Here is a 27,900-nt window from a genome sequence, read left to right as displayed (position 1 = left end):
CCCGTAACGGAGGAGTAGAGACAAGAGAAGACTCAGACTCAGACTCGACTCGCTACATAATGGGGAAAACCGTTGAAAGTTTCTGTCGGCTGAATGAGCGACACCGTTGAGCATTCCAACAGTATTTCCCTCCAGAAGCCATGAGAAAGTTGTCCGCTGCGGGGACTGTGCGGGGGATTTATACTAACGTTACTATCTGTACTTACTGGTGGCACAGACGCTGTTTCTTCCTTTCCTACACTGAAATTACCCTTGCCTAACGATTGCGTCTGAAGCTGGGCTTGTAGCATAGTATTCTCTTCCGTAAGGCGATCGTTCTCCTGTATATTAGAGTACAGCGACTGCAATTAGAAGACATCATGTTAATGTTACTACTTAGCTACGCTGTTGAAGATGTTGACGAACCATGTCCAGATAAAGCGTCCGAGGTAAAAAAGTTGAATGAGGGAAAAAGTTGCGATGGAGGAAAACTAAAAATATAACCGTAATTAAAAACAAAACAAAACACAAAAACATAAAGTTGTCAGCTAGCAAAATAAAGTAAAGTTGGCAGCAAAAACGCACAGCAACAAAACGCACAGCAACACGTCTGATGGATATGCTGAGATCATGTGACAGATCATGTGACAGTTCAGTTGGTGGCAAAACACTTGTTCCTACTCAGAGATCATCATTATCCCTAACCACCACACCTCTCCACATCCCCTGTTCCTACTCAGAGATCATCATCATTATCCCACCCCACCACACACACCTCTCCACATCCCCTGTTCCTACACAGAGATCATCATCATTATCCCACCCCACCACACACACCTCTCCACATCCCCTGTTCCTACTCAGAGATCATCATTATCCCTAACCACCACACCTCTCCACATCCCCTGTTCCTACTCAGAGATCATCATCATTATCCCACCCCACCACACACACCTCTCCACATCCCGTTCCTACACAGAGATCATCATCATTATCCCAACCCACCACACACACTCCAACACACTCCCACCGCACCACACACACCACTCACCACACACACACACACAGTCCCTTCCCACAGACACACTGACCTGTTCCAACGTACAGACTCCCCAGGCGGGGTGGCAGGCTGAGAGGTCGAAGAGGAGTCCCTCCATCCATCCCTCCTCCTCCTACATACACCAATACGTTTATAACATTAATGTGCACCACAGTTACTTCTTGATATTACCCTTAAAACTACTACTACTACTACTACTAATACGGCTACTGCTACTACTACTAATACTACTGTTATTACTACTAATACTGCTGCTACTACTACTACTACTACTACTACTACGGTTACTGCTACTACTACTACTACTACTGTTATTACTACTAATACTGCTGCTACTACTACTAATACTGCTGCTACTACTACTAATACTGCTGCTACTACTACTAATACTGCTGCTACTACTACTACTACTAGTACTACTACTACTACTACTACTGCTACTACTACTACTACTACTACTACTGCTACTGCTACTGCTACTACTGCTACTACTTTGATTGTCGTAGCTATCAATTGTCCTGTTAGCGATTGCCCATATTAGCACACTTATTTAAGTTCAAACTTCACATTTCTCTAGTAAAGGCTACTAATATATCAGTAGAATGTCCTCTATAAGTGGTCAGTTCATTCATTGTTAATCATCTGGGGTATATTTACCTCCTCCCATCATGCCTCCATCCTCACGGCCCTGGAAGAGAAAACCCCCGGTGGAGGACACATCGCCGTAGGGACCCACAAGGTTACCGTTACCGACATAACCACGGTTACTGAACCGTCGCCCGCCCTCTTTACTGAAGGAGGAAGAAGAGGAAGATTACTTTATCAATTTTCACAAGGCCAAACACACACACAAAAGGTTGGAGCCGAGCAATTCTAGGGGTTAAGTGCCGCCTTGCTCAAGGGCACATCCCATCGGTGCTGGGAGTCGAACCGGCAACCCTTCGGTAGCTGACTCACCTCTAACTACCATACCTTTCATCCGTTTGTGTTTTATCAGTTTACTGTTTAACTGTAAAGTGTGTTGCATTTTAAATAAAGTTGGATTTGATTTACCTGACAGGCTTGGCGAGGGTGACCTCGATGGTGGCCCCGTCGATCTGCGCTCCGTTCATCAGGTGTAACGCCGTCACTGCGTCTTCACGGGAGTGGTAGTGGACAAACGCATAGTCTGTCAGTTTCTACAGGAGAACAGGAAAACATAGAAACAGAAACATACTGTTGGAAACCAGAAAGAAACATACCGTTGAAACCAGAAAGAAACATACTGTTGAAACCAGAAAGAAACATACTGTTGAAACCAGAAAGAAACATACTGTTGAAACCAGAAAGAAACATACTGTTGAAAACAGAAAGAAACATACTGTTGAAACCAGAAAGAAACATACTGTTGGAAACCAGAAAGAAACATACGGTTGAAAACAGAAAGAAACATACGGTTGAAAACAGAAAGAAACATACGGTTGAAAACAGAAAGAAACATACGGTTGAAAACAGAAAGAAACATACGGTTGAAAACAGAAAGAAACATACGGTTGAAAACAGAAAGAAACATACTGTTGAAAACAGAAAGAAAAGTGTCTTCTTGCTTTCAACCCAACCACCGGAGACACGTCACACACCCCCTCAAGACGTTGACAGAGAAATGTATTGGTTGACTGATTTTGTCAGCCGATTTTGGCCTTTCAGAAGAGAATAGAGAGGAGGAAGAGAGAGGAGAAGACTACTTTATTTAGCAGTCCACATACATTTATTTTTTCCTTTCAACCCAATCCCAAGACATCCACCCTCAAAAAGGTTTGAAGTAGAGCCTGAAAGATGTTATTGGCCTTTCACAGATAACTCGGTATCTGGCTTTACTCTGCTGATAAAACACTTTGTTTACCCAATTCAACAGGTCAATTTAAGGCAGTTTTGAGACAAAATAAGGCGCCAAATATTGATGAATAAAATTGATTTCAAGAATTCCGCAAGGATGACACAGACAGACACCAATACCTTGACTCTCTCCACAGTGCCAGGTTTGAATCTAGAGAACTCCTGTCGCAGTGTTTCTTCAGTAGTCGTCATCATCAGGTTTCTAAAGAAGAAGTTGACGTAGTCAATTGTCAACGGGGACATAGAGAGTAGTCGTCTTTTTGCTTGACCCCCACCCCCCCCCATGCCCAACACACACACACATTACACGTGCTAGGGTGTGAAAAGTTTGAACGTTAAAAAAACGAAATTAGGATCCTTAACGTTTAAAAAAATCCCTGACGGAGAAACAACGTTTTTTTTTTGTTCCCCCCCACAACGAAATTCTCATCATAATGCAGCTGGCTCGCCTGCTCTTTCACTTTGCTAAAGATGCCAGTGTGTGTTCAGTCGTTGGTCTGTTGCCTGTAGAATATCCTAGTCTATTCATTGATGATAAGCCCTGTTTTACTGAAGTTGCAAGAAATTGTGAGATGCAGCTTTTGAATGCTGATAGATAGGCCTAGTGCACGGTTCTGACTGTCTGGTGGCTGACCTGCCTATACTGATAGATAGGCCTAGTGCACGGTTCTGACTGTCTGGTGGCTGACCTGCCTATACTGATAGATAGGCCTAGTGCACGGTTCTGACCGTCTGTCTGGTGGCTGACCTGCCTATACTGATAGATAGGCCTAGTGCACGGTTCTGACTGTCTGGTGGCTGACCTGCCTATACTGATAGATAGGCCTAGTGCACGGTTCTGACTGTCTGGTAGATGATCTGCCTATACTGATAGATAGGCCTAGTGCACGGTTCTGACTGTCTGGTGGCTGACCTGCCTATACTGATAGATAGGCCTAGTGCACGGTTCTGTCTGTCTGGTGGCTGACCTGCCTATACTGATAGATAGGCCTAGTGCACGGGTTCTGACTGTCTGGTGGCTGACCTGCCTATACTGATAGATAGGCCTAGTGCACGGTTCTGTCTGTCTGGTGGCTGACCTGCCTATACTGATAGATAGGCCTAGTGCACGGTTCTGACTGTCTGGTGGCTGACCTGCCTATACTGATAGATAGGCCTAGTGCACGGTTCTGACTGTCCGAGTGGCTGATCTGCCTATACTGATAGATAGGCCTAGTGCACGGTTCTGACTGTCTGGTGGCTGACCTGCCTATACTGATAGATAGGCCTAGTGCACGGTTCTGTCTGTCTGGTGGCTGACCTGCCTATACTGATAGATAGACCTAGTGCACGGTTCTGTCTGTCTGGTGGCTGACCTGCCTATACTGATAGATAGGCCTAGTGCACGGTTCTGACCGTCTGTCTGGTGGCTGACCTGCCTATACTGATAGATAGGCCTAGTGCACGGTTCTGTCTGTCTGGTGGCTGACCTGCCTATGCTGATAGATATGCCTAGTGCACGGTTCTGACTGTCTGGTGGCTGACCTGCCTATACTGATAGATAGACCTAGTGCACGGTTCTGACTGTCTGGTGGCTGATCTGCCTATACTGGATCTGACTGTCTGGTGGCTGATCTGCCTATACTGATAGATAGGCCTAGTGCATGGTTCTGACTGTCTGTCTGGTGGCTGACCTGCCTATACTGATAGATAGGCCTAGTGCACGGTTCTGTCTGTCTGGTGGCTGATCTGCCTATACTGATAGATAGGCCTAGTGCACGGATCTGACTGTCTGGTGGCTGATCGATAGGCCTAGTGCACGGTTCTGACTGTCTGGTGGCTGACCTGCCTATACTGATAGATAGGCCTAGTGCACGGTTCTGTCTGTCTGGTGGCTGATGTGCCTATACTGATAGATAGGCCTAGTGCACGGTTCTGTCTGTCTGGTGGCTGACCTGCCTATACTGATAGATAGGCCTAGTGCACGGTTCTGTCTGTCTGGTGGCTGACCTGCCTATATTGATAGATAGGCCTAGTGCACGGTTCTGTCTGTCTGGTGGCTGATCTGCCTATACTGATAGATAGGCCTAGTGCACGGTTCTGTCTGTCTGGTGGCTGACCTGCCTATACTGATGGATAGACCTAGTGCACGGTTCTGTCCTGGTGGCTGATCTGCCTATACTGATAGGCCTAGTGCATGGTTCTGTCTGTCTGGTGGCTGACCTGCCTATACTGATAGATAGGCCTAGTGCACGGTTCTGTCTGTCTGGTGGCTGACCTGCCTATGCTGATAGATATGCCTAGTGCACGGTTCTGACTGTCTGGTGGCTGACCTGCCTATACTGATAGATAGACCCTAGTGCACGGTTCTGACTGTCTGGTGGCTGATCTGCCTATACTGGATCTGACTGTCTGGTGGCTGATCTGCCTATACTGATAGATAGGCCTAGTGCACGGATCTGACTGTCTGGTGGCTGATCGATAGGCCTAGTGCATGGTTCTGTCTGTCTGGTGGCTGATCTGCCTATACTGATAGATATGCCTAGTGCATGGTTCTGACTGTCTGTCTGGTGGCTGATCTGCCTATACTGATAGATAGACCTAGTGCACGGTTCTGACTGTCTGGTGGCTGACCTGCCTATACTGATAGATAGGGCTAGTGCACAGTTCTGACTGTCTGGTGGCTGACCTGCCTATACTGATAGATAGGCCTAGTGCACGGTTCTGACTGTCTGGTGGCTGACCTGCCTATACTGATAGATAGGCCTAGTGCACGGTTCTGTCTGTCTGGTGGCTGATCTGCCTATACTGATAGATAGGCCTAGTGCACGGTTCTGTCTGTCTGGTGGCTGACCTGCCTATACTGATAGATAGGCCTAGTGCACGGTTCTGTCTGTCTGGTGGCTGACCTGCCTATATTGATAGATAGGCCTAGTGCACGGTTCTGTCTGTCTGGTGACTGACCTGCCTATACTGATAGATAGGCCCTAGTGCACGGTTCTGTCTGTCTGGTGGCTGATCTGCCTATACTGATAGATAGGCCTAGTGCACGGTTCTGTCTGTCTGGTGGCTGACCTGCCTATACTGATAGATAGGCCCTAGTGCACGGTTCTGTCTGTCTGGTGGCTGACCTGCCTATATTGATAGATAGGCCTAGTGCACGGTTCTGTCTGTCTGGTGACTGACCTGCCTATACTGATAGATAGGCCTAGTGCACGGTTCTGTCTGTCTGGTGGCTGACCTGCCTATACTGATAGATAGGCCTAGTGCACGGTTCTGTCTGTCTGGTGGCTGACCTGCCTATACTGATAGATAGGCCTAGTGCCGGTTCTGTCTGTCTGGTGGCTGACCTGCCTATACTGATAGATAGGCCTAGTGCACGGTTCTGACTGTCTGGTGGCTGACCTGCCTATACTGATAGATAGGCCTAGTGCACGGTTCTGTCTGTCTGGTGGCTGACCTGCCTATACTGATAGATAGGCCTAGTGCACGGTTCTGACTGTCTGGTGGCTGACCTGCCTATACTGATAGATAGGCCTAGTGCACGGTTCTGTCTGTCTGGTGGCTGACCTGCCTATACTGATAGATAGGCCTAGTGCACGGTTCTGACTGTCTGGTGGCTGACCTGCCTATACTGATAGATAGGCCTAGTGCACGGTTCTGACTGTCTGGTGGCTGATCTGCCTATACTGATAGATAGGCCTAGTGCACGGTTCTGACTGTCTGGTGGCTGACCTGCCTATACTGATAGATAGGCCTAGTGCACGGTTCTGTCTGTCTGGTGGCTGACCTGCCTATACTGATAGATAGACCTAGTGCACGGTTCTGTCTGTCTGGTGGCTGACCTGCCTATACTGATAGATAGGCCTAGTGCACGGTTCTGACCGTCTGTCTGGTGGCTGACCTGCCTATACTGATAGATAGGCCTAGTGCACGGTTCTGTCTGTCTGGTGGCTGACCTGCCTATGCTGATAGATATGCCTAGTGCACGGTTCTGACTGTCTGGTGGCTGACCTGCCTATACTGATAGATAGACCTAGTGCACGGTTCTGACTGTCTGGTGGCTGATCTGCCTATACTGGATCTGACTGTCTGGTGGCTGATCTGCCTATACTGATAGATAGGCCTAGTGCATGGTTCTGACTGTCTGTCTGGTGGCTGACCTGCCTATACTGATAGATAGGCCTAGTGCACGGTTCTGTCTGTCTGGTGGCTGATCTGCCTATACTGATAGATAGGCCTAGTGCACGGATCTGACTGTCTGGTGGCTGATCGATAGGCCTAGTGCACGGTTCCTGACTGTCTGGTGGCTGACCTGCCTATACTGATAGATAGGCCTAGTGCACGGTCCTGTCTGTCTGGTGGCTGATGTGCCTATACTGATAGATAGGCCTAGTGCACGGTTCTGTCTGTCTGGTGGCTGACCTGCCTATACTGATAGATAGGCCTAGTGCACGGTTCTGTCTGTCTGGTGGCTGACCTGCCTATATTGATAGATAGGCCTAGTGCACGGTTCTGTCTGTCTGGTGGCTGATCTGCCTATACTGATAGATAGGCCTAGTGCACGGTTCTGTCTGTCTGGTGGCTGACCTGCCTATACTGATGGATAGACCTAGTGCACGGTTCTGTCTGGTGGCTGATCTGCCTATACTGATAGGCCTAGTGCATGGTTCTGTCTGTCTGGTGGCTGACCTGCCTATACTGATAGATAGGCCTAGTGCACGGTTCTGTCTGTCTGGTGGCTGACCTGCCTATGCTGATAGATATGCCTAGTGCACGGTTCTGACTGTCTGGTGGCTGACCTGCCTATACTGATAGATAGACCTAGTGCACGGTTCTGACTGTCTGGTGGCTGATCTGCCTATACTGGATCTGACTGTCTGGTGGCTGATCTGCCTATACTGATAGATAGGCCTAGTGCACGGATCTGACTGTCTGGTGGCTGATCGATAGGCCTAGTGCATGGTTCTGTCTGTCTGGTGGCTGATCTGCCTATACTGATAGATATGCCTAGTGCATGGTTCTGACTGTCTGTCTGGTGGCTGATCTGCCTATACTGATAGATAGACCTAGTGCACGGTTCTGACTGTCTGGTGGCTGACCTGCCTATACTGATAGATAGGGCTAGTGCACAGTTCTGACTGTCTGGTGGCTGACCTGCCTATACTGATAGATAGGCCTAGTGCACGGTTCTGACTGTCTGGTGGCTGACCTGCCTATGCTGATAGATAGGCCTAGTGCACGGTTCTGTCTGTCTGGTGGCTGATCTGCCTATACTGATAGATAGGCCTAGTGCACGGTTCTGTCTGTCTGGTGGCTGACCTGCCTATACTGATAGATAGGCCTAGTGCACGGTTCTGTCTGTCTGGTGGCTGACCTGCCTATATTGATAGATAGGCCTAGTGCACGGTTCTGTCTGTCTGGTGACTGACCTGCCTATACTGATAGATAGGCCTAGTGCACGGTTCTGTCTGTCTGGTGGCTGATCTGCCTATACTGATAGATAGGCCTAGTGCACGGTTCTGTCTGTCTGGTGGCTGACCTGCCTATACTGATAGATAGGCCTAGTGCACGGTTCTGTCTGTCTGGTGGCTGACCTGCCTATATTGATAGATAGGCCTAGTGCACGGTTCTGTCTGTCTGGTGACTGACCTGCCTATACTGATAGATAGGCCTAGTGCACGGTTCTGTCTGTCTGGTGGCTGACCTGCCTATACTGATAGATAGGCCTAGTGCACGGTTCTGTCTGTCTGGTGGCTGACCTGCCTATACTGATAGATAGGCCTAGTGCACGGTTCTGTCTGTCTGGTGGCTGACCTGCCTATACTGATAGATAGGCCTAGTGCAGGTTCTGTCTGTCTGGTGGCTGATCTGCCTATACTGATAGATAGGCCTAGTGCACGGTTCTGTCTGTCTGGTGGCTGATCTGCCTATACTGATAGGCCTAGTGCATGGTTCTGACTGTCTGGTGGCTGATCTGCCTATACTGATAGATAGGCCTAGTGCACGGTTCTGTCTGTCTGGTGGCTGACCTGCCTATACTGATAGATAGGCCTAGTGCACGGTTCTGTCTGTCTGGTGGCTGACCTGCCTATATTGATAGATAGGCCTAGTGCACGGTTCTGTCTGTCTGGTGACTGACCTGCCTATACTGATAGATAGGCCTAGTGCACGGTTCTGTCTGTCTGGTGGCTGACCTGCCTATACTGATAGATAGGCCTAGTGCACGGTTCTGTCTGTCTGGTGGCTGACCTGCCTATACTGATAGATAGGCCTAGTGCACGGTTCTGTCTGTCTGGTGGCTGACCTGCCTATACTGATAGATAGGCCTAGTGCACGGTTCTGTCTGTCTGGTGGCTGATCTGCCTATACTGATAGATAGGCCTAGTGCACGGTTCTGTCTGTCTGGTGGCTGATCTGCCTATACTGATAGGCCTAGTGCATGGTTCTGACTGTCTGGTGGCTGATCTGCCTATACTGATAGATAGGCCTAGTGCACGGGCCTATCCTGTGCCCCTCCCCTCTCTGTCCGTCCCTCGCTAGCTCGCTATTAAAGATGTAAGTGTTGGTGTTCTCTGAAGTACGGCAACTAATCAGTCTTCTCCGTTCCAAAAATACTGAATCTTAAGGAGTCGATTCCCAGCAGAAGATGTTTTCTTTCTACTAAATGTCTTCGTATGTCAAACTTTATTAAAGTACTTTTTCAGGAGACAGTGGTCTGCCTGCGCGCAGGCAGCTCGAGATTATTTGATTGACAGGTCTGGTCGCCTAGTGATGGACGTTAGTCCCGCTTCAGAAGGGGCATTCCTTTTACAGGTAGTAAAATGTCCGTTCAGTGGTGCTTCGAAACTATCTCCAGAGAAGGTTTTGTGTCTGCATTTAAAAAGCTGCGGTGTATCCTCACAGACAAACAAACATGCCGTAGCCGAGGCACTTTCAAAGGGATTTATGACTGGGTGGGTAGATATAAGGGGAAGGGGGATACCTAGTCAGTTGCACAACTGAATGCATTCAACTGAAATGTGTCTTCCGCATTTAACCCAACCCCTCTGAATCAGAGAGGTGCGGGGGGAGGGGCTGCCTTAATCGACATCCACGTCATCGGCGCCCGGGGAACAGTGGGTTAACTGCCTTGCTCACGGGCAGAACGACCGATGTTTGCCTTGTCAGCACGGGGATTAGATCCACCTTTCGGTTACTGACCCGACGCTCTGACCCGACGCTCTGTCCCAACGCTCTAACCCAACGCTCTGACCCAACGCTCTGACCCAACGCTCTGACCCAACGCTCTGACCCAACACTCTGACCCGCCAGGCTTTTGCCCAGCCTTAGCGGTTATACATACGTAATAGGACCATTATTCACACACACACACACACACACACAGAGAGAGAAACACACGCACACACCTGACGTAGAGCACTCTGACACGTAGCATGGTCTCCTCGTCAACATCCTTCTCCGGTTCGGCCCAGTCCACCTGGATAGTGTATCCCCACAGCTGGAACGTACCTGGACATTTTTTCCACCAAATTCCATTTTTCTCCATTTAGTTTTTTCAGGTTACAATTTTTCCTACGTTTTCAGGTTTTCACTCTCAAAATAAAAAATAAACTAAATAAAAAAACACCACATTTGGATGTTCTAAGTCCATTACAAACCACATCAGAACACCACTTTTGAGGTTTGGGGAAAAATCTAAAGGATTTTTGGGTGTACCCTTTACTTAAACTGCTCACCAGCCAGAGACCGTTGTATTGGTTAGCGATGTTTCATGTGATTGAAGAGTTTGCATAACAAATGGTCACTGGACTAATACAAAACAATCATGATATCATTCTGCCAGGTAGGCATAGGCTACTTTGTAGTTAACATTTAAATTTAGAAGGTTTTTTGGGAACCTACCAGATGACTGGCGTCATTCGCATCATCGCTAACGTCTACACAAAGTGTCAGACCAACGCGCTCGCACACACAGGGGCTTTCCTGTGACGTTGCCTCTTCAGAAAGTTAAAAGGACAATACAAATCACTGATGCCTTTTGTTCATGTCTTATGATAAACTTGGGCAAATTAATGAATTTCCTACTAAGTTCAATACATTTAGTTGATTTCCTACTAAGTTCAATACATTTAGTTGATTTCCTACTAAGTTCAATACATTTAGTTGATTTCCTACTAAGTTCAATACATTTAGTTGATTTCCTACTAAGTTCAATACATTTAGTTGATTTCCTACTAAGTTCAATACATTTAGTTGATTTCCTACTAAGTTCAATACATTTAGTTGATCTCCTACTAAGTTCAATACATTTAGTTGATTTCCTACTAAGTTTAATAGATTGTTGAATATTGCTGAATTCAGTTTTAATGTCTGGATTCCGTGATTCATTCTGCGTTCACAGCAACAAAGATTTATAGGGCCCTAGCTATGGCACCATATCAATCAATTAGCTTTAGCCCCCTCCACAGTAAATCAGAGGTACTGCTACTGACTAAACTCCCAACATTTCAACTCCAGTCTTCTAGTCCCCCAACAGCCCAACTCCAGTCCCCAAGTCCCCCAACAGCACAACTCCAGTCTTCTAGTCCCCCAACAGCTCAACTCCAGTCTTCTAGTCCCCCAACAGCCCAACTCCAGTCTTCTAGTCCCCCAACAGCCCAACTCCAGTCTTCTAGTCCCCCAACAGTTCAACTCCAGTCTTCTAGTGCCCCAACAGCCCAACTCCAGTCTTCTAGTCCCCCAACAGCTCAACTCCAGTCCCCAAGTCCCCCAACAGCCCAACTCCAGTCTTCTAGTCCCCCAACAGCTCAACTCCAGTCTTCTAGTCCCCCAACAGCTCAACTCCAGTCTTCTAGTCCCCCAACAGCCCAACTCCAGTCCCCAAGTCCCCCAACAGCTCAACTCCAATCTTCTAGTCCCCCAACAGCCCAACTCCAGTCCCCAAGTCCCCCAACAGCACAACTCCAGTCCTCTAGTCTCCCAACAGCTCAACTCCAGTCCCCAAGTCCCCCAACAGCACAACTCCAGTCCCCAAGTCCCCCAACAGCACAACTCCAGTCTTCTAGTCCCCCAACAGCACAACTCCAGTCTTCTAGTCCCCCAACAGCCCAACTCCAGTCCCCAAGTCCCCCAACAGCTCAACTCCAGTCTTCTAGTCCCCCAACAGCCCAACTCCAGTCTTCTAGTCCCCCCCAACAGCTCAACTCCAGTCTTCTAGTCCCCCAACAGCTCAACTCCAGTCTTCTAGTCCCCCAACAGCTCAACTCCAGTCTTCTAGTCCCCCAACAGCTCAACTCCAGTCTTCTAGTCCCCCAACAGCTCAACTCCAGTCTTCTAGTCCCCCAACAGCCCAACTCCAGTCTTCTAGTCCCCCAACAGCTCAACTCCAGTCCTCAAGTCCCCCAACAGCTCAACTCCAGTCTTCTAGTCCCCCAACAGCTCAACTCCAGTCTTCTAGTCCCCCAACAGCTCAACTCCAGTCTTCTAGTCCCCCAACAGCTCAACTCCAGTCTTCTAGTCCCCCAACAGCTCAACTCCAGTCTTCTAGTCCCCCAACAGCCCAACTCCAGTCCCCTAGTCCCCCAACAGCACAACTCCAGTCCTCTAGTCCCCCAACAGCACAACTCCAGTCCCCAAGTCCCCCAACAGCTCAACTCCAGTCTTCTAGTCCCCCAACAGCCCAACTCCAGTCTTCTAGTCCCCCCCAACAGCTCAACTCCAGTCTTCTAGTCCCCCAACAGCTCAACTCCAGTCTTCTAGTCCCCCAACAGCCCAACTCCAGTCTTCTAGTCCCCCCCAACAGCCCAACTCCAGTCCCCAAGTCCCCCAACAGCTCAACTCCAGTCTTCTAGTCCCCCAACAACCCAACTCCAGTCTTCTAGTCCCCCCCAACAGCTCAACTCCAGTCTTCTAGTCCCCCAACAGCTCAACTCCAGTCTTCTAGTCCCCCAACAGCCCAACTCCAGTCTTCTAGTCCCCCAACAGCCCAACTCCAGTCTTCTAGTCCCCCCAACAGCTCAACTCCAGTCTTCTAGTCTCCCAACAGCCCAACTCCAGTCCTCTAGTCCCCCAACAGCCCAACTCCAGTCTTCTAGTCCCCCAACAGCCCAACTCCAGTCTTCTAGTCCCCCAACAGCCCAACTCCAGTCTTCTAGTCCCCCCCAACAGCACAACTCCAGTCTTCTAGTCCCCCAACAGCCCAACTCCAGTCTTCTAGTCCCCCAACAGCACAACTCCAGTCTTCTAGTCCCCCAACAGCCCAACTCCAGTCTTCTAGTCCCCCAACAGCCCAACTCCAGTCTTCCTAGTCCCCCAACAGCCCAACTCCAGTCTTCTAGTCCCCCAACAGCCCAACTCCAGTTTTCTAGTCCCCCAACAGCTCAACTCCAGTCTTCTAGTCCCCCAACAGCCCAACTCCAGTCTTCTAGTCCCCCCCAACAGCTCAACTCCAGTCTTCTAGTCCCCCAACAGCCCAACTCCAGTCTTCTAGTTCCCCAACAGCACAACTCCAGTCCTCTAGTCTCCCAACAGCTCAACTCCAGTCCCCAAGTCCCCCAACAGCACAACTCCAGTCCCCAAGTCCCCCAACAGCACAACTCCAGTCTTCTAGTACCCCAACAGCCCAACTCCAGTCTTCTAGTACCCCAACAGCCCAACTCCAGTCTTCTAGTCCCCCAACAGCCCAACTCCAGTCTTCTAGTTCCCCAACAGCCCAACTCCAGTCTTCTAGTCCCCCAACAGCTCAACTCCAGTCTTCTAGTCCCCCAACAGCCCAACTCCAGTCTTCTAGTCCCCCAACAGCTCAACTCCAGTCTTCTAGTCTCCCAACAGCCCAACTCCAGTCTTCTAGTCTCCCAACAGCCCAACTCCAGTCTTCTAGTCTCCCAACAGCCCAACTCCAGTTTTCTAGTGCCCCAACAGCACAACTCCAGTCCCCTAGTCCCCCAACAGCACACATTTACACTACCGTTCAAAGGTTTGGGGTCACTTAGAAATGTCCTTGTTTTCGGAAGAAAAGCAATTTTTTTGTCCATTAAAATAACATCAAATTGATCAGAAATACAGTGTAGACATTGTTAATGTTGTAAATGGCTATTGTAGCTGGAAACGGCTGATTTTTAATGGAATATCTACATAGGCGTACAGAGGCCCATTATCAGCAACCATCAGTCCTGTGTTCCAATGGCACGTTGTGTTTGCTAATCCAAGTTTATCATTTTAAAAGACTAATTGATCATTAGAAAACCCTTTTGCAATTATGTTAGCACAGCTGAAAACTGTTGTGCTGATTAAAGAAGCAATAAAACTGGCCTTCTTGAGACTAGTTGAGTATCTGGAGCATCGGCAATTGTGGGTTCGATTACAGGCTCAAAATGGCCAGTTTCTTCTGAAACTCGTCAGTCTATTCTTGTTCTGAGAAATGAAGGCTATTCCACTGCGAGAAATTGCCAAGAAACTGAAGATCTCGTACAACGCTGTGTACTACTCCCTTCACAGAACAGCGCAAACTGGCTCTAACCAGAATAGAAAGAGGAGTGGGAGGCCCCGGTGCACAACTGAGCAAGAGGACAAATACATTAGAGTGTCTAGTTTGAGAAACAGACACCTCTAATGTGTGTGTGTGTGTAAAATCAAATCAAAGTTTATTGGTGTGTGTGTATACCTGGTATTAGTTTCCTCCGTGCCATGGCAGCTGCTTTGTGAGAGTCGTACTCAACGAAGGCAAACCCTCTGTTCTTAGTCTTGTCTGTAGAGCTTGGGTAGACTATGACATCTACCACTCCTTCTGTTACCTAGACAACACACACCGATTGATACACAGTGTGAGTGTGTGTGCACGCCACTCACCAGGATGTGTGTAATGTGTGTGTGTGTGTGTGTGTGTGTGTCAAGGGCGGGATCTGAACCCTGGTCTCCCACAGGAGAAACCAACGTCTTGACTATTAGACCAAGAGGAAATTCCCTACCTCATTACAAAACCATGATGTTAGCCCACCTCATGTCTGCTAGATGTGAGCACACTAACCTTCCTCATGATGTTAGCCCACCTCATGTCTGCTAGATGTGATCACACTAACCTTCCTCATGATGTTAGCCCACCTCATGTCTGCTAGATGTGATCACACTAACCTTCCTCATGATGTTAGCCCACCTCATGTCTGCTAGATGTGATCACACTAACCTTCCTCATGATGTTAGCCCACCTCATGTCTGCTAGATGTGATCACACTAACCTTCCTCATGATGTTAGCCCACCTCATGTCTGCTAGATGTGATCACACTAACCTTCCTCATGACGTTAGCCCACCTCATGTCTGCTAGATGTGATCACACTAACCTTCCTCATGACGTTAGCCCACCTCATGTCTGCTAGATGTGATCACACTAACCTTCCTCATCTCCACTAGTATTTCCTCCTTCATCTTGTCTTTAGGTATGGACCCTATAAAAAAAAAACAGGGAGAGCATTCCTATCCATTAGTAAATGTGGCTATCAAAAATCTAAAATAACACATTAGCGTCATTTTCCATTGCTGAAATAGACATACGAGTTCAGACAACATTGTGTTGTGATAGTGTTGAAGTCATTCCTACCTATGAACAGTCTACAGTTGTCCAGACTGACACACACACACACCTATAAACTTCCCTGATCTGATCTCATGGTTGAGTTGTAGGTTTGGGCAATATTTGGGCAGTCCCCTTCTACGATATGCTTCTCCGAATATCCCAATATCTGATATAAATCAGTTTGCGACGTTAATGACTAGATGATTCCCCCCAAAAAAAATATTTAGGATATTACAGTCGCATTCTCATTAAACAATCTTAGTATGGCAAAAAAAAAATAAGGCTTAGTTAATTAATTTAGACTTCATCTAACATATTGATATAGCCTAACTGATAAAACTGCACAGTACTGATTTGTTAAGTTCAAATAGAGTATAGTCTTCACCATCACAATATATCGTCTTGCACGTCACGATATATTGTCAACGTCAAATATCACGATAAATCGGCCCAACCCCATGGTGTTGTGATAGTGTTGAAGTCATTCCTACCTATGAACAGTCTACAGTTGTCCAGACTGACACACACTCCTATAAACTTCCCTGGTCTGATCTCATGGTTGTCTAGGAGGTGGATGGATCTCTGAGCTGCCTCTCTGTACACACAGGAAGGGGGAGAAGGATGAGAGAGAGAGAGAGACAGAGACACAGAGAGAGAGAGAGACAGAGAGAGACAGACAGAGAGAGAGAGACAGAGAGACAGAGAGACAGAGAGATAGAGAAACAGAGAGAGAGAGAGAGAGAGAGAGAGACAGAGAGACAGAGAGAGACAGAGAGAGAGAGACAGAGAGATAGAGAGAGGGGGAGAGAGAGAGAAAGAATCCCTACCTGGTAGTGTACATGACGAAAGCGTAGCCCCGGTTCTCTCCACTAAACTCCATCATCAGTCTGAACTCATAGATCCTCCCAGCTCTCTCAAACACTGGCACCAACTCATCTTCATACATGTCCCTAGGGATCTTACCTTAGATAACACACACACACAAAGATTCTCCCCGGCTCTCGTATCATCATTATACACTTATACTGATGTGTGTGTGTGTTAGCAGGTTAGATGTGGTTCCTTACCTACAAACACCTCACACCCTCGTGGGGGAGGAGGGCCTTCCCAACCTGGGGGGGGTGGGGGGAGAGAGAGAGAGAGAGAGAGAGAGAGAGAGAGAGAGAGAGAGAGAGAGAGAGAGAGAGAGAGAGAGAGAGAGAGAGAGAGAGAGAGAGAGAAGAGAGAGAGAAATCACTTAAGGTCATCATGCCTGTATTAATCATTCATAATCTAATTACCAAAGCTAATGGGAAGGTGCAAAGTTTACTTCACTTCAATGTCAGTAGATATGGAGCTACTCTTAACAGCCTAACTTTCCACCTCCTCATCATCATTTAACAATCAGTAGATATGGAGCCACTCCTGACAGCCTAACGTTCCACCTAATCATCATTTAACAATCAGTAGATATGGAGCCACTCCCAACAGCCTGTCTTTCACTACAGACGTTAGCCTGAGGTTGCCATCATTGAAGTTGTTTGTGGTGAAGAGGGGCGTTGTACTCAGCGATTGGATCGTCTCTAACCAATCTGAGTATCAAAGCCAATGATGAATTTTCAAACCGCCTCTTTACCCCACGTGTGTTCTGGCTCTGGCCCAAACCATCGGTTTCTGGACCAATCAGAACGGTTAGAATGTGTTTGCATTCAGTGAAAGGGTCAGGGAGGTAGTTAAGGCTGAACGATTTTGGAAAATAATCTAATTGCGATTTTTTGCCCCCAATATTGCGATTGCGATTTAATATGCGATTTAATTTATTTATCCTTTTTCCCCTACAAAACATAATGAATGATTTAAATATGACCAACACAATAGTATATACATTTAGTGTGAAATGTTCTTTCCCATAGGCTGGGTCTATTTGTTAGAATTAAATTCAAACATGTATGACTTGAAATAAATGACATTTTTATTGAACTGCTCATTACAGAAACATCTGTGGCTTTGCCACTGTGCATTTAAATAATTTAAACAAAGGCATGAACTTTGTAAACACTGTGTGCAAAAGGTAGTCTTAAGAAAAAATAATTTTTAATTGTATGTATCTTACTGCTCCCAAGTCAGTAACATTTCACACAACTGAAACAAGGAATTTGCTTTGAAAATATTTTGTAAAATCAAAGTAAATAAAGTTATAAATAAAATGAGAAATGCACTTTTTAATTTAGACAAACTATTTTTTATAAACGATTTTGAATATTATAATATAAAATAGATGAGCCTCACTTATCTCAAGTACACAACAATAACACACCACACAGACTAAAGTTCACTACGAGTATGGCACTGCCAGCCATACTTATCCAACAGTTCTGATCAATAAAATGGACTGTAAGACTCTGGTACGGCTCAGCTGTGCGGCTTGACCACATATCAGTAGTGCTAGCAAAAAAACTCCACCGTTTTAAGTTCCGCGGCGACTTTCTCTTTGCACTTTTTTGTACAGCTCCGGTATGGCAGTCTGACTGAAGTATGTGCGGGAGGGGTATACTATAACGTTTATCAAGCGTATGTATTAATGCCATGAACCCAGGCTTGGTCACCGTGCTGAGAGGCATCATATCTTTGGCTATGAACTCGGTTATTGTCCGAGTGATTTCTCCGTGCCGTTTTGAATTACGTTCATACGGGAGTGACACTTTTCGAACATTTCTGTCAGTGATCCCTGTCTTGAGGTATTTGGCTTGTCTCGCGCACTGATGCTCGGCATTTTGGTCATACAACTGTCATGCATTGATTTGTGGTATTTTTTAAGTGCTGAAACAGGTTTGTAGTGTTACCCGATGAAGTAGCAATCGAGCACGGCATGCTCTGCACAACACCTGACGCTGCTCAGCATCTTCTTTTTTAAAACCAAAATAGTTCCACACCACCGACGTGCTGTTCCTCTTCGATATTAAAGTATCAGCTGTGTCAGTTTCTGACTGTTCCGTCGAGCAAGAGGCCATTGCGCTGGACAGCATGAAAAGTCGCGTCACGTGACCACCTCAAATCGCGCACGTTGCGATTAGAAAATCGCGTTCAGTCAAATCGCGATATTATCGCGAATGCAATTAATCGTTCAGCCCTAGAGGTAGTCAGATCCAGCCTCATTACGAAGAAGAAACTAACATGGGCGTGGTGTAGCGCTTGGCCAGAACAAGGAATCTGGGTAGCCATACAAGGGTCTAGCTCAATCAAAGTCTTAATCGGCTTAAGGTCAAAATCGTAGTAAGCGTATGCTGATTAAAACATCTGGTTTTCTGAGCAACCTTTCGAATTATTAGGACATGTAAACACCTTAATTGGCATTCCAGCAGTGTATTTGACCTGCGCATGTACTAACACTAGCCTAGCGAGCCTCCCTCTTTAGCGTGAGTAAAGTGAGTTCCGGAACACCTGAATGAATGTATCCGTCTTAGAAGTAGTTTTCACATACTATGTCCAAACTCAGAATGAAATATGCTTCCCAAAAATAACATTGTTCCATGTAAACATGATTATTAGGGAAATCCTTCTTCTTGCAAAGTATGCAAAGGTTTTAATCTAACTATTATATTAATCTGACCATCCAAAATAATCGCATTATTGTGTGCATGTAACCCTACTCTTACACACCCACAATGAGTAACTATCTTCTCTCTCTCTCAGGCCTACCAGTTGATTTTCAACCACAGTTGTTAACTTACACACTGTCTCTCGCTCACACCTCCCTCTCACACAACGTTAAGCCCACACACACCTGGAGGCGGTCCGCCGAACTTCCTCTGTCCATTCTCCTGTACCATGCTGTATCCAGTGTTCTCCATCAGCGCTAGTAGGGCAGCCTCGTTGGGGCTCTCCATCCTCCCGTCCTCCCCCATCAGACTACCGCCGTCTCCGTCCATGGTTAGCTAACGTTGGAAGACTGGCTGGCTGGCTGGCTGACGTTTGGGAATTCCGTTAAATACTTCAGTGGTTTATAAAGTTTTCCATGTTTTCAGTTTTGTCTTTGGTTTAGCTAGCTAGCAAATGATGTGGATTTGTCAGTGATTGGATTTTCGAAATTAGGTTTTGACAACAAATATATAGCTAGTTATGTTAGTAGCAAAGTTATTAATAGTTTGGTCAGTTCATGACAGTTAACTAGCCTAAAGCTAGATGAAACAAATTCGTATAAACCACGGTCTTTGCTAGATACAGTAGCTACAATTGACCGGCGACGTTACTATTACTTTAGCTAGTTAGGCGGGAATTAATGCTAGCTAGCTAGACAACTTTGCTATCAGTTAGCTAGCTCGTCGATTGATTAATAAAAATCAAAAAGCCGCTTACCTCAGTCGTAAATATATGTATTATAGGTAAACCCCGGGGATTGATCAATGTATAGCGTCTGTGTTCAATACATCGATCAACTACCGTTAGTCGGCTACCAAATTCCCCTCAGAGAAAATCGATCTCTTTTCCTCGAGGTGGTTTTAGTGACTGACATAGAGTGGCCTCGCTCCAGATCCAGCCAATCAGCGTGTGTTGTGAGTGCGAAAGGCGGGATAATTGGGGTGTAGTTCGTAAACTCAGAGCGTCGTCAGAATATCCGTTCGTAAACTCAGAGCGTCGTCAGAATATCCGTTCGTAAACTCAGAGCGTCGTCAGAATATCCGTTCGTAAACTCAGAGCGTCGTCAGAATATCCATTCGTAAATTCAGAGCGTTTCGCTCTCGGAGCGGACACTGGACGCTCTGGCCGAGGAGTAGGGTCGATCCGAGCGTCCTGAACCTCACAACGGCAGTCAAGCACACCAAGCTAACTGGCTAAAGTTGGCTAGCTCGCTAGCTAGCTACTTCCAGACATAAATGAGAGAACAGCGCACTCTGTGACCATTTTACTCGAACCTAGCAGAGCTGATTAGGCTGTGTTCATGTTATCTAGAGCAGTGATTCTCAACTGGGGGGTGGATTTTAAGGGGTCGCGGGACTATAAAAAAAAGATATTTTGAAAGGTAACGGCGGTACTGAAACTTTTATTTTGAAAGGATACCGCCTCACCGCTTATTGCTGCTGTCTTTACATGGTGCAGCGCGGTGGTGAAATGGCGATCTAACTTCGGACTCTGAGGGTTTTCGCTTTTTTACGCACTCAATAACTAACACAAAAACGTTCTCGGCCCCCACAAACACACATTGATCCAATGAAATGACAGATTTCTCGACACGGTACGCACACTTTGATCCAATAAAAATGTCACACTGCAACATTGTTTCGTTTTAAATGTGACACGTCCAATCAGATAATACAGATCATTCTTTCTGACAGCTAGCTTGATCGATAGCTAACTATGCAGACGTGTTCTGCAGGCATTGCACATGTGGATAGTTACCTGTCATTTAAGTCATGTAGGCTAGCTGTCAGAGTAAAATCATGAGACACGTTTTTAAAACGTGCAGCTCCCCTCTTCATCTACTGCTGCTTCCGATGTCAACAACAAGGCAGAAGAGAAAGAAGGGAAAATACGACCCCGACTTCATCAAATATGGTTTTACATATATAGAGTACAGGCAGGGGGAGTGTAGACCGCTGTGCGTCCTATGCAACGAGATGTTAGCTAATAAGAGAATGAAACCCTCCTAAATGAAAAGGCATCTGGACACCAAGCATCCAAGCCACAAAGATGAGACAGCTGACTTAAAAAAATAAAAATAAAAAATACATTCAATATCTGGTTGCCTCACAAGATTCATTGAATAATGTATGCACGGTACAAGAAAAGGCACTTCGCATTGCTAAGTGCAAAAAAGCCCACACCAGCGCAGAGTCTCTCATACTCCTTGCTGCGATTGTTATGTGACCTGAAATCTTAGGAAACTTAAACCCATATCCCTATCCAATGACACCAGGAGGAGGGGAATCCAGGACACGTGGTCCTCTGTAGCTCAGCTGGTAGAGCACGGCGCTTGTAAAGCCAAGGTAGTGGGTTCGATCCCCGGGACCACCCATACACAAAAAAAAATTATGCACGCATGACTGTAAGTCGCTTTGGATAAAAGCGTCTGCTAAATGGCATATTATTAAAATGTCTGAGGACATAACGCGCCAGACATCAGAGCGCATCAGTGCAAATGGCCATTACGCATTGCAGCTTTGACGAATCCACAGATGTGTCTAACCATGCGATTCTAAAGGTCTATGTCAGACACGTCTGGGATATTAACTTCGAGGAGCAGATTTACCCACCACCACTGCAGAGGCTGTCTTTAACACAATGGACATTGTAATGAAACAGGCAGGGAGCAGGTCTCGAACCCTCAACCTTCTAGCCCGAAGTCCAGCGCGCCATCGACTGTGCCCCAAAAGCATGCTCGCGTGGCAGAGTCGATATCCGCGTTTATAAACCCAGGATCGTTACAATATGTACCTGGGCTCCGTGGGACTGGCCTGGGATGGGTGCGTCGGAGTGACCACTGATGGGGCAACTTCCATGACGGGAAAGCACTCCGGAGTAGTAAAGCGGATCCCGGAGAGAGCACCGAGTGCGACGTGGAACCACTGCTTCCTACACAGGGAGGCATTGGCAGCTAAGGACATGGTGCCTCTCCAGGATGTGATCAAGTGTGTCAACTATATCAGAAAGAGTTCCACGAAAAGCAGGTGTTTCCAGGCCTTCTGCAGGGATATGGGGAGCGAGCACCAGCAGGTGCTTTATCATGGAGACGTCCGCCGGAGAGGGGTAAAGTGTTGGTTGCTTTTATGAGCTTCGAGCAGAGATCGCCGCGTTTCTTTCGGAAAACAAGACACCATCTGGCGGAACATTTCGATTGTGAGGAATGGCTCCCAGGTTCCCTAGCGGATATTTTTTATCATCTGAATTCGCTCAATGTGTCAATGCAAGGGAGGGGGCACACGCACGCACGCACGCACACACACACACACACACACACACACACACACACACACACACATAAATAAACAGGTTAATGAGTTATTGTTCACTATGTTCATTATTATTGTTAATGAATTCTGACATTCATATTACATGTTATTGAACTGGTTAAAAACGTACACCTTTAAAAAAAAAAACTTTTCAAGGTTGTGAAACTATTTACATGGTAATTCATGATTAACAAATTCAAATTTGTTCTTCTATTTTAAACACTGGTATGTGTTACTGTTCATTAACATTATTGGACTGGTTTTGATGTCATGTTCTGAGTCTGATCATTTATTACACCCCACCCCGGAACTGGTCGCCTAATTAAATGGCTTATTCTCTTGAATTGATAATAAATGTTTTCTCAGTTAATATGTCTGTGTAATGACTTACTTTAAAACCATAATAGTAGCCCATTGAGACGGAGTCTATTTTGCAAGTGAAGCCTGCCCAAGAAGGCAGCCGCAATAATACAACGTTACAAAATGTAATCATCAACAGTCCATAATATTGGGTCGCGACTCAATTGTCCTTGTCAAATCTGGGTCCCCAGGCAAAACCAGTTGAGAACCACTGATCCAGAGCGTTGGTGACTGTAACTGTGCTGCTGGAAACAATTTAATGACGTTTTTTATGCGCACGTTTACTGACGCCGGTCATATTCGACTGGTGTTTCAGTTCGTAAATTCATCAGTTATTCTGCGCTCTGGCACCCTCAAACGAGAGCGCTCTGAAATCGGAGTCGATAGCCAGAGTGATTTATGAAGGGACCCAAATCCATACATTTTCCTATAAATGAATGCTTAATTTTGTCCGACTGAAAATAAATAATCACACGAACAAAACGGTGACAATTCATTTTTAATTTTTAATTTACAGTAACATCATTCACAGTTACACAGGTCAAAATACTATACAATTCACAACTATGTAATTAATCAATGAAAATAAAACATAGGGCTGAAACACATGTATTGGCATCATTACTAGGCCTTATTAGTAGTGGCGAATTATTATTAATAGTTATTGAAGAAACCCAATGTCTGTCTGGTCGTCCTACACCCCCCCGTCCCCCCGTCCTGTAGCCTACCTACACCCCCCGTCCCCCCGTCCCCCCGTCCTGTAGCCTACCTACACCCCCCCGTCCTGTAGCCTACCTACACCCCCCGTCCCCCGTCCCTGTAGCCTACCTACACCCCCCCGTCCTGTAGCCTACCTACACCCCCCGTCCCCCCGTCCTGTAGCCCACCTACATCCCCCCCCGTCCTGTAGCCCACCTACATCCCCCGTCCTGTAGCCCACCTACATCCCCCCGTCCTGTAGCCCCTGTCCCCAGTCCTGTGGCCCACCTACATCCCCCCCGTCCTGTAGCCCACCTACATCCCCCCGTCCTGTAGCCCACCTACATCCCCCCGTCCTGTAGCCCACCTACATCCCCCCCGTCCTGTAGCCCACCTACATCCCCCCGTCCTGTAGCCCACCTACATCCCCCCGTCCTGTAGCCCACCTACATCCCCCCCGTCCTGTAGCCCACCTACATCCCCCCCGTCCCTGTAGCCCACCTACATCCCCCCGTCCTGTAGCCCACCTACATCCCCCCGTCCTGTAGCCCACCTACATCCCCCCGTCCTGTAGCCCACCTACATCCCCCCATCCTGTAGCCCACCTACATCCCCCCACTCACTGCATCTTTGTATAGTATCCAGTTCAAGTCCATTTTCTTTAACGGACTGCAAGGAATTTTAGTAAAATAATGTGTATTTTTCAGTCGTTTTATATTCCATTACTTCAAACCTTTCTTTCTTTCTTTCTTTCTTTCTTTCTTTCTTTCTTTCTTTCTTTCTTTCTTTCTTTCTTTCTTTCTTTCTTTCTTTCTTTCTTCACTCCAGGAGTCTAGGAGGCCATCCAGATAATAAAGGGAACCAGGATCATGACCAGGGCTGAGCAGAGAGACACTACCCCCACATAGAGCACTAGTACTGGGCCTAACACCGCTGTCAACTTGGCACTCCTCCGGCTCAGAATGAACTTCTTCACTGTCTTACAGAACTGAGAGAGATAGAAGGGGGAGAGAGATAGAGGGGGGAGAAGGGGAGAGAGATATAGTTAGTGGGGAGATAGAGAGGGGGTGAAAAGAGAGATGAAATGTATACATTATTTATTTTCTCCAGCTGTGTGCCCTCGGGCTGTTGATAATACAGGACCCTGCCTGTCATTTATAAAATATGCCCGCTAGGGGGTGCCATAGTATCACTTAACATAATTAGTTTGTCAATCAGTTGAATTCTACGGAGTATTCTGTATTCTAGAGTTCTACTGTTCTAGTATTCTACGGAGTGTTCTGTATTCTAGAGTTCTACTGTTCTAGTATTCTACGGAGTAATCTGTATTCTAGAGTTCTACTGTTCTAGTATTCTACGGAGTGTTCTGTATTCTAGAGTTCTACTGTTCTAGTATTCTACGGAGTATTCTGTATTCTAGAGTTGTACTGTTCTAGTATTCTACGGAGTGTTCTGTATTCTAGAGTTCTACTGTTCTAGTATTCTACGGAGTGTTCTGTATTCTAGAGTTCTACTGTTCTATTATTCTACGGAGTGTTCTGTATTCTAGAGTTCTACTGTTCTAGTATTCTACGGAGTATTCTGTATTCTAGAGTTCTACTGTTCCAGTGAGAGCTTTAGTATGATCTTCCCTGTGACTGTGTGTGTGTATATAACTTCATTCATTCATTTAAATTCATTCATCCATCCATCCATCTCTTCATCCCTTCACCTCTTGCTTGGTATGTGTTAAGGTGAGTAGGTTCAGGCAGGCCAACTAGCCTCCATTTTAGTAACCAGGTGAAGGAAGGTTCCAGAATCTCGTTTGTAGATCCCATCAGACTAACTGTTGGTCAATGGGCCCATCAGGTCACAAATACACATACACATCCAAGCGCACACTGTAGGTCAACCTACAAGGGACAGGTCAGGTAGGCTATAAACATAGTACAGGTTCAGCCCATATTAGCGGCTCTCAAAGAGACAGTTTCTAATCTCAGTTAACCCAGAACTCAAATTCAGCGTAATTTGGTCAGATTTACGTAGTCTGTCCACGAGAGATTACAAAAGGTGCATCGTGTGATGAAATATAAGTCATTGTAGGTCTACTAGCTAGTTAACTACCTGTAGGTCCCTGCTTCAAGGCTACAGGTGAACAGATGACCTACCTGGTCTCTGTTCTGAGGTGTAAATAAGGCATGATGAGTAACCTTGTCTGAGACCTGAAGACTGCAGGTCATTGGGAACATCATTCAGGCCTAACTGGACTACTATTGACCAGGCCCATAGGACCATCCATTTCGGATGCAACCCTAGTCTCTCTCTAGTCCCTTCCAAGAGGAACCTAACATAATAATAATAATAATATGCCATTTAGCAGTTGCTTTTATCCAAAGCGACTTACAGTCATGTGTGCATACATTTTTACCTATGGGTGGTCCCGGGGATCGAACCCACTACCCTGGCGTTACAAGCGCCATGCTCTACCAATTGAGCTACAGAGGACCACATTGCATGAGACCTGAAGACTTTACCTATAATACATATATTTACCTTAGTCGTAAATATATGTATTATAGGTAAACCCTGTGGATTGATCAATTGAATTGATTGAATGATGTTCCCAATGACTACTTTACTTGTTACTACACACTACTTTACTTGTTACTTCACACTACTTTACTAGTTACTTTACACGACTTTACTAGTTACTTTACACTACTTTACTTGTTACTATACACTACTTTACTTGTTACTATACACTACTTGTTACTATACACTAATTTACTTGTTAATAAACACTACTTTACTTGTTACTATACACTACTTGTTACTATACACTACTTTACTTGTTACTACACACTACTTTACTAGTTACTTTACACTACTTTACTTGTTACTACACACTACTTTACTAGTTACTATACACTACTTTACTTGTTACTATACACTATTTTACTTGTTACTACACACTACTTTACTAGTTACTTTACACTACTTTACTTGTTACTATACACTACTTTACATGTTAATATACATTACTTTACTTGTTACTATACACTACTTTACTTGTTACTACACACTACTTTACTAGTTACTTTACACTACTTTACTTGTCACTATACACTACTTTACTAGTTAATTTACACTACTTTACTTGTTACTATACACTACTTTACTTGTTACTAAACACTACTTTACTTGTTACTACACACTACTTTACTAGCTACTATACACTACTTGTTACTATACACTACTTTACTTGTTACTATACACTACTTTACTAGTTACTTTACACTACTTTACTTGTTACCATACACTACTTTACTTGTTACTAAACACTACTTTACTTGTTACTATACACTACTTGTTACTATACACTAATTTACTTGTTAATAAACACTACTTTACTTGTTACTATACACTACTTGTTACTATACACTACTTTACTTGTTACTACACACTACTTTACTAGTTACTTTACACTACTTTACTTGTTACTACACACTACTTTACTTGTTACTATGCACTACTTTACTTGTTACTACACACTACTTTACTAGTTACTTTACACTACTTTGCTTGTCACTATACACTACTTTACTAGTTAATTTACACTACTTTACTTGTTACTATACACTACTTTACTTGTTACTATACACTACTTGTTACTATACACTACTTTACTTGTTACTATACACTACTTTACTTGTTACTATACACTACTTGTTACTATACACTACTTTACTAGTTACTTTATACTACTTTACTTGTTACCATACACTACCTTACTTGTTACTAAACACTACTTTACTTGTTACTATACACTACTTGTTACTATACACTACTTTACTTGTTACTACACACTACTTTACTAGTTACTTTACACTACTTTACTTGTTACTATACACTACTTTACTAGTTACTTTACACTACTTTACTTGTTACCATACACTACCTTACTTGTTACTAAACACTACTTTACTTGTTACTATACACTACTTGTTACTATACACTACTTTACTTGTTACTACACACTACTTTACTAGTTACTTTACACTACTTTACTTGTTACTATACACTACTTTACTAGTTAATTTACACTAATTTACTTGTTACTATGCACTACTTTACTTGTTACTATACACTACTTTACTAGTTAATTTACACTAATTTACTTGTTACTATACACTACTTTACTAGTTAATTTACACTACTTTACTTGTTACTATACACTACTTTACTTGTTACCATACACTACTTTACTTGTTACTACACACTACTTTACTAGTTACTTTACACTACTTTACTTGTTACTATACACTACTTTACTAGTTAATTTACACTACTTTACTTGTTACTATACACTACTTTACTTGTTACTAAACACTACTTTACTTGTTACTATACACTACTTGTTACTATGCACTACTTTACTTGTTACTACACACTACTTTACTAGTTACTTTA

The 27,900-nt window shown here is 45.3% G+C and overlaps 2 protein-coding genes across 3 annotated transcripts in view; both read right to left on the bottom strand.

Moving 5' to 3' along the window:
- Positions 1-866: 866 nt before the first annotated feature.
- Positions 867-19,986, bottom strand: rbm46 (RNA binding motif protein 46; the record flags this gene model as incomplete). Of its 2 annotated transcripts, none has more annotated exon segments than XM_045217562.1 (13): positions 867-890; positions 1,071-1,151; positions 1,697-1,830; positions 2,093-2,217; positions 3,035-3,116; positions 10,303-10,405; positions 14,559-14,688; positions 15,286-15,338; positions 15,958-16,061; positions 16,294-16,429; positions 16,534-16,578; positions 19,230-19,406; positions 19,802-19,986. In XM_045217562.1, coding segments are annotated over 12 exon segments (1,162 nt in total), but the record flags the coding sequence as incomplete, so codon positions are not given.
- Positions 19,987-24,283: 4,297 nt separating this feature from the next.
- LOC121558040 (lecithin retinol acyltransferase-like) overlaps positions 24,284-27,900 on the bottom strand; it is a 12,071-nt gene continuing 8,454 nt past the window's right edge. The window contains exon 5 of the mRNA XM_045217560.1: positions 24,284-24,439. Coding sequence (XP_045073495.1) covers positions 24,284-24,439 — 156 coding nt within the window. The remainder of the gene's footprint in view (positions 24,440-27,900) is intronic.

This window comes from Coregonus clupeaformis, unplaced genomic scaffold (genome assembly GCF_020615455.1).
Source record: "Coregonus clupeaformis isolate EN_2021a unplaced genomic scaffold, ASM2061545v1 scaf1119, whole genome shotgun sequence".
NCBI classification, from domain to species: Eukaryota; Metazoa; Chordata; class Actinopteri; order Salmoniformes; family Salmonidae; genus Coregonus; species Coregonus clupeaformis.
This window is presented reverse-complemented; position numbering and strand designations above follow the sequence as displayed.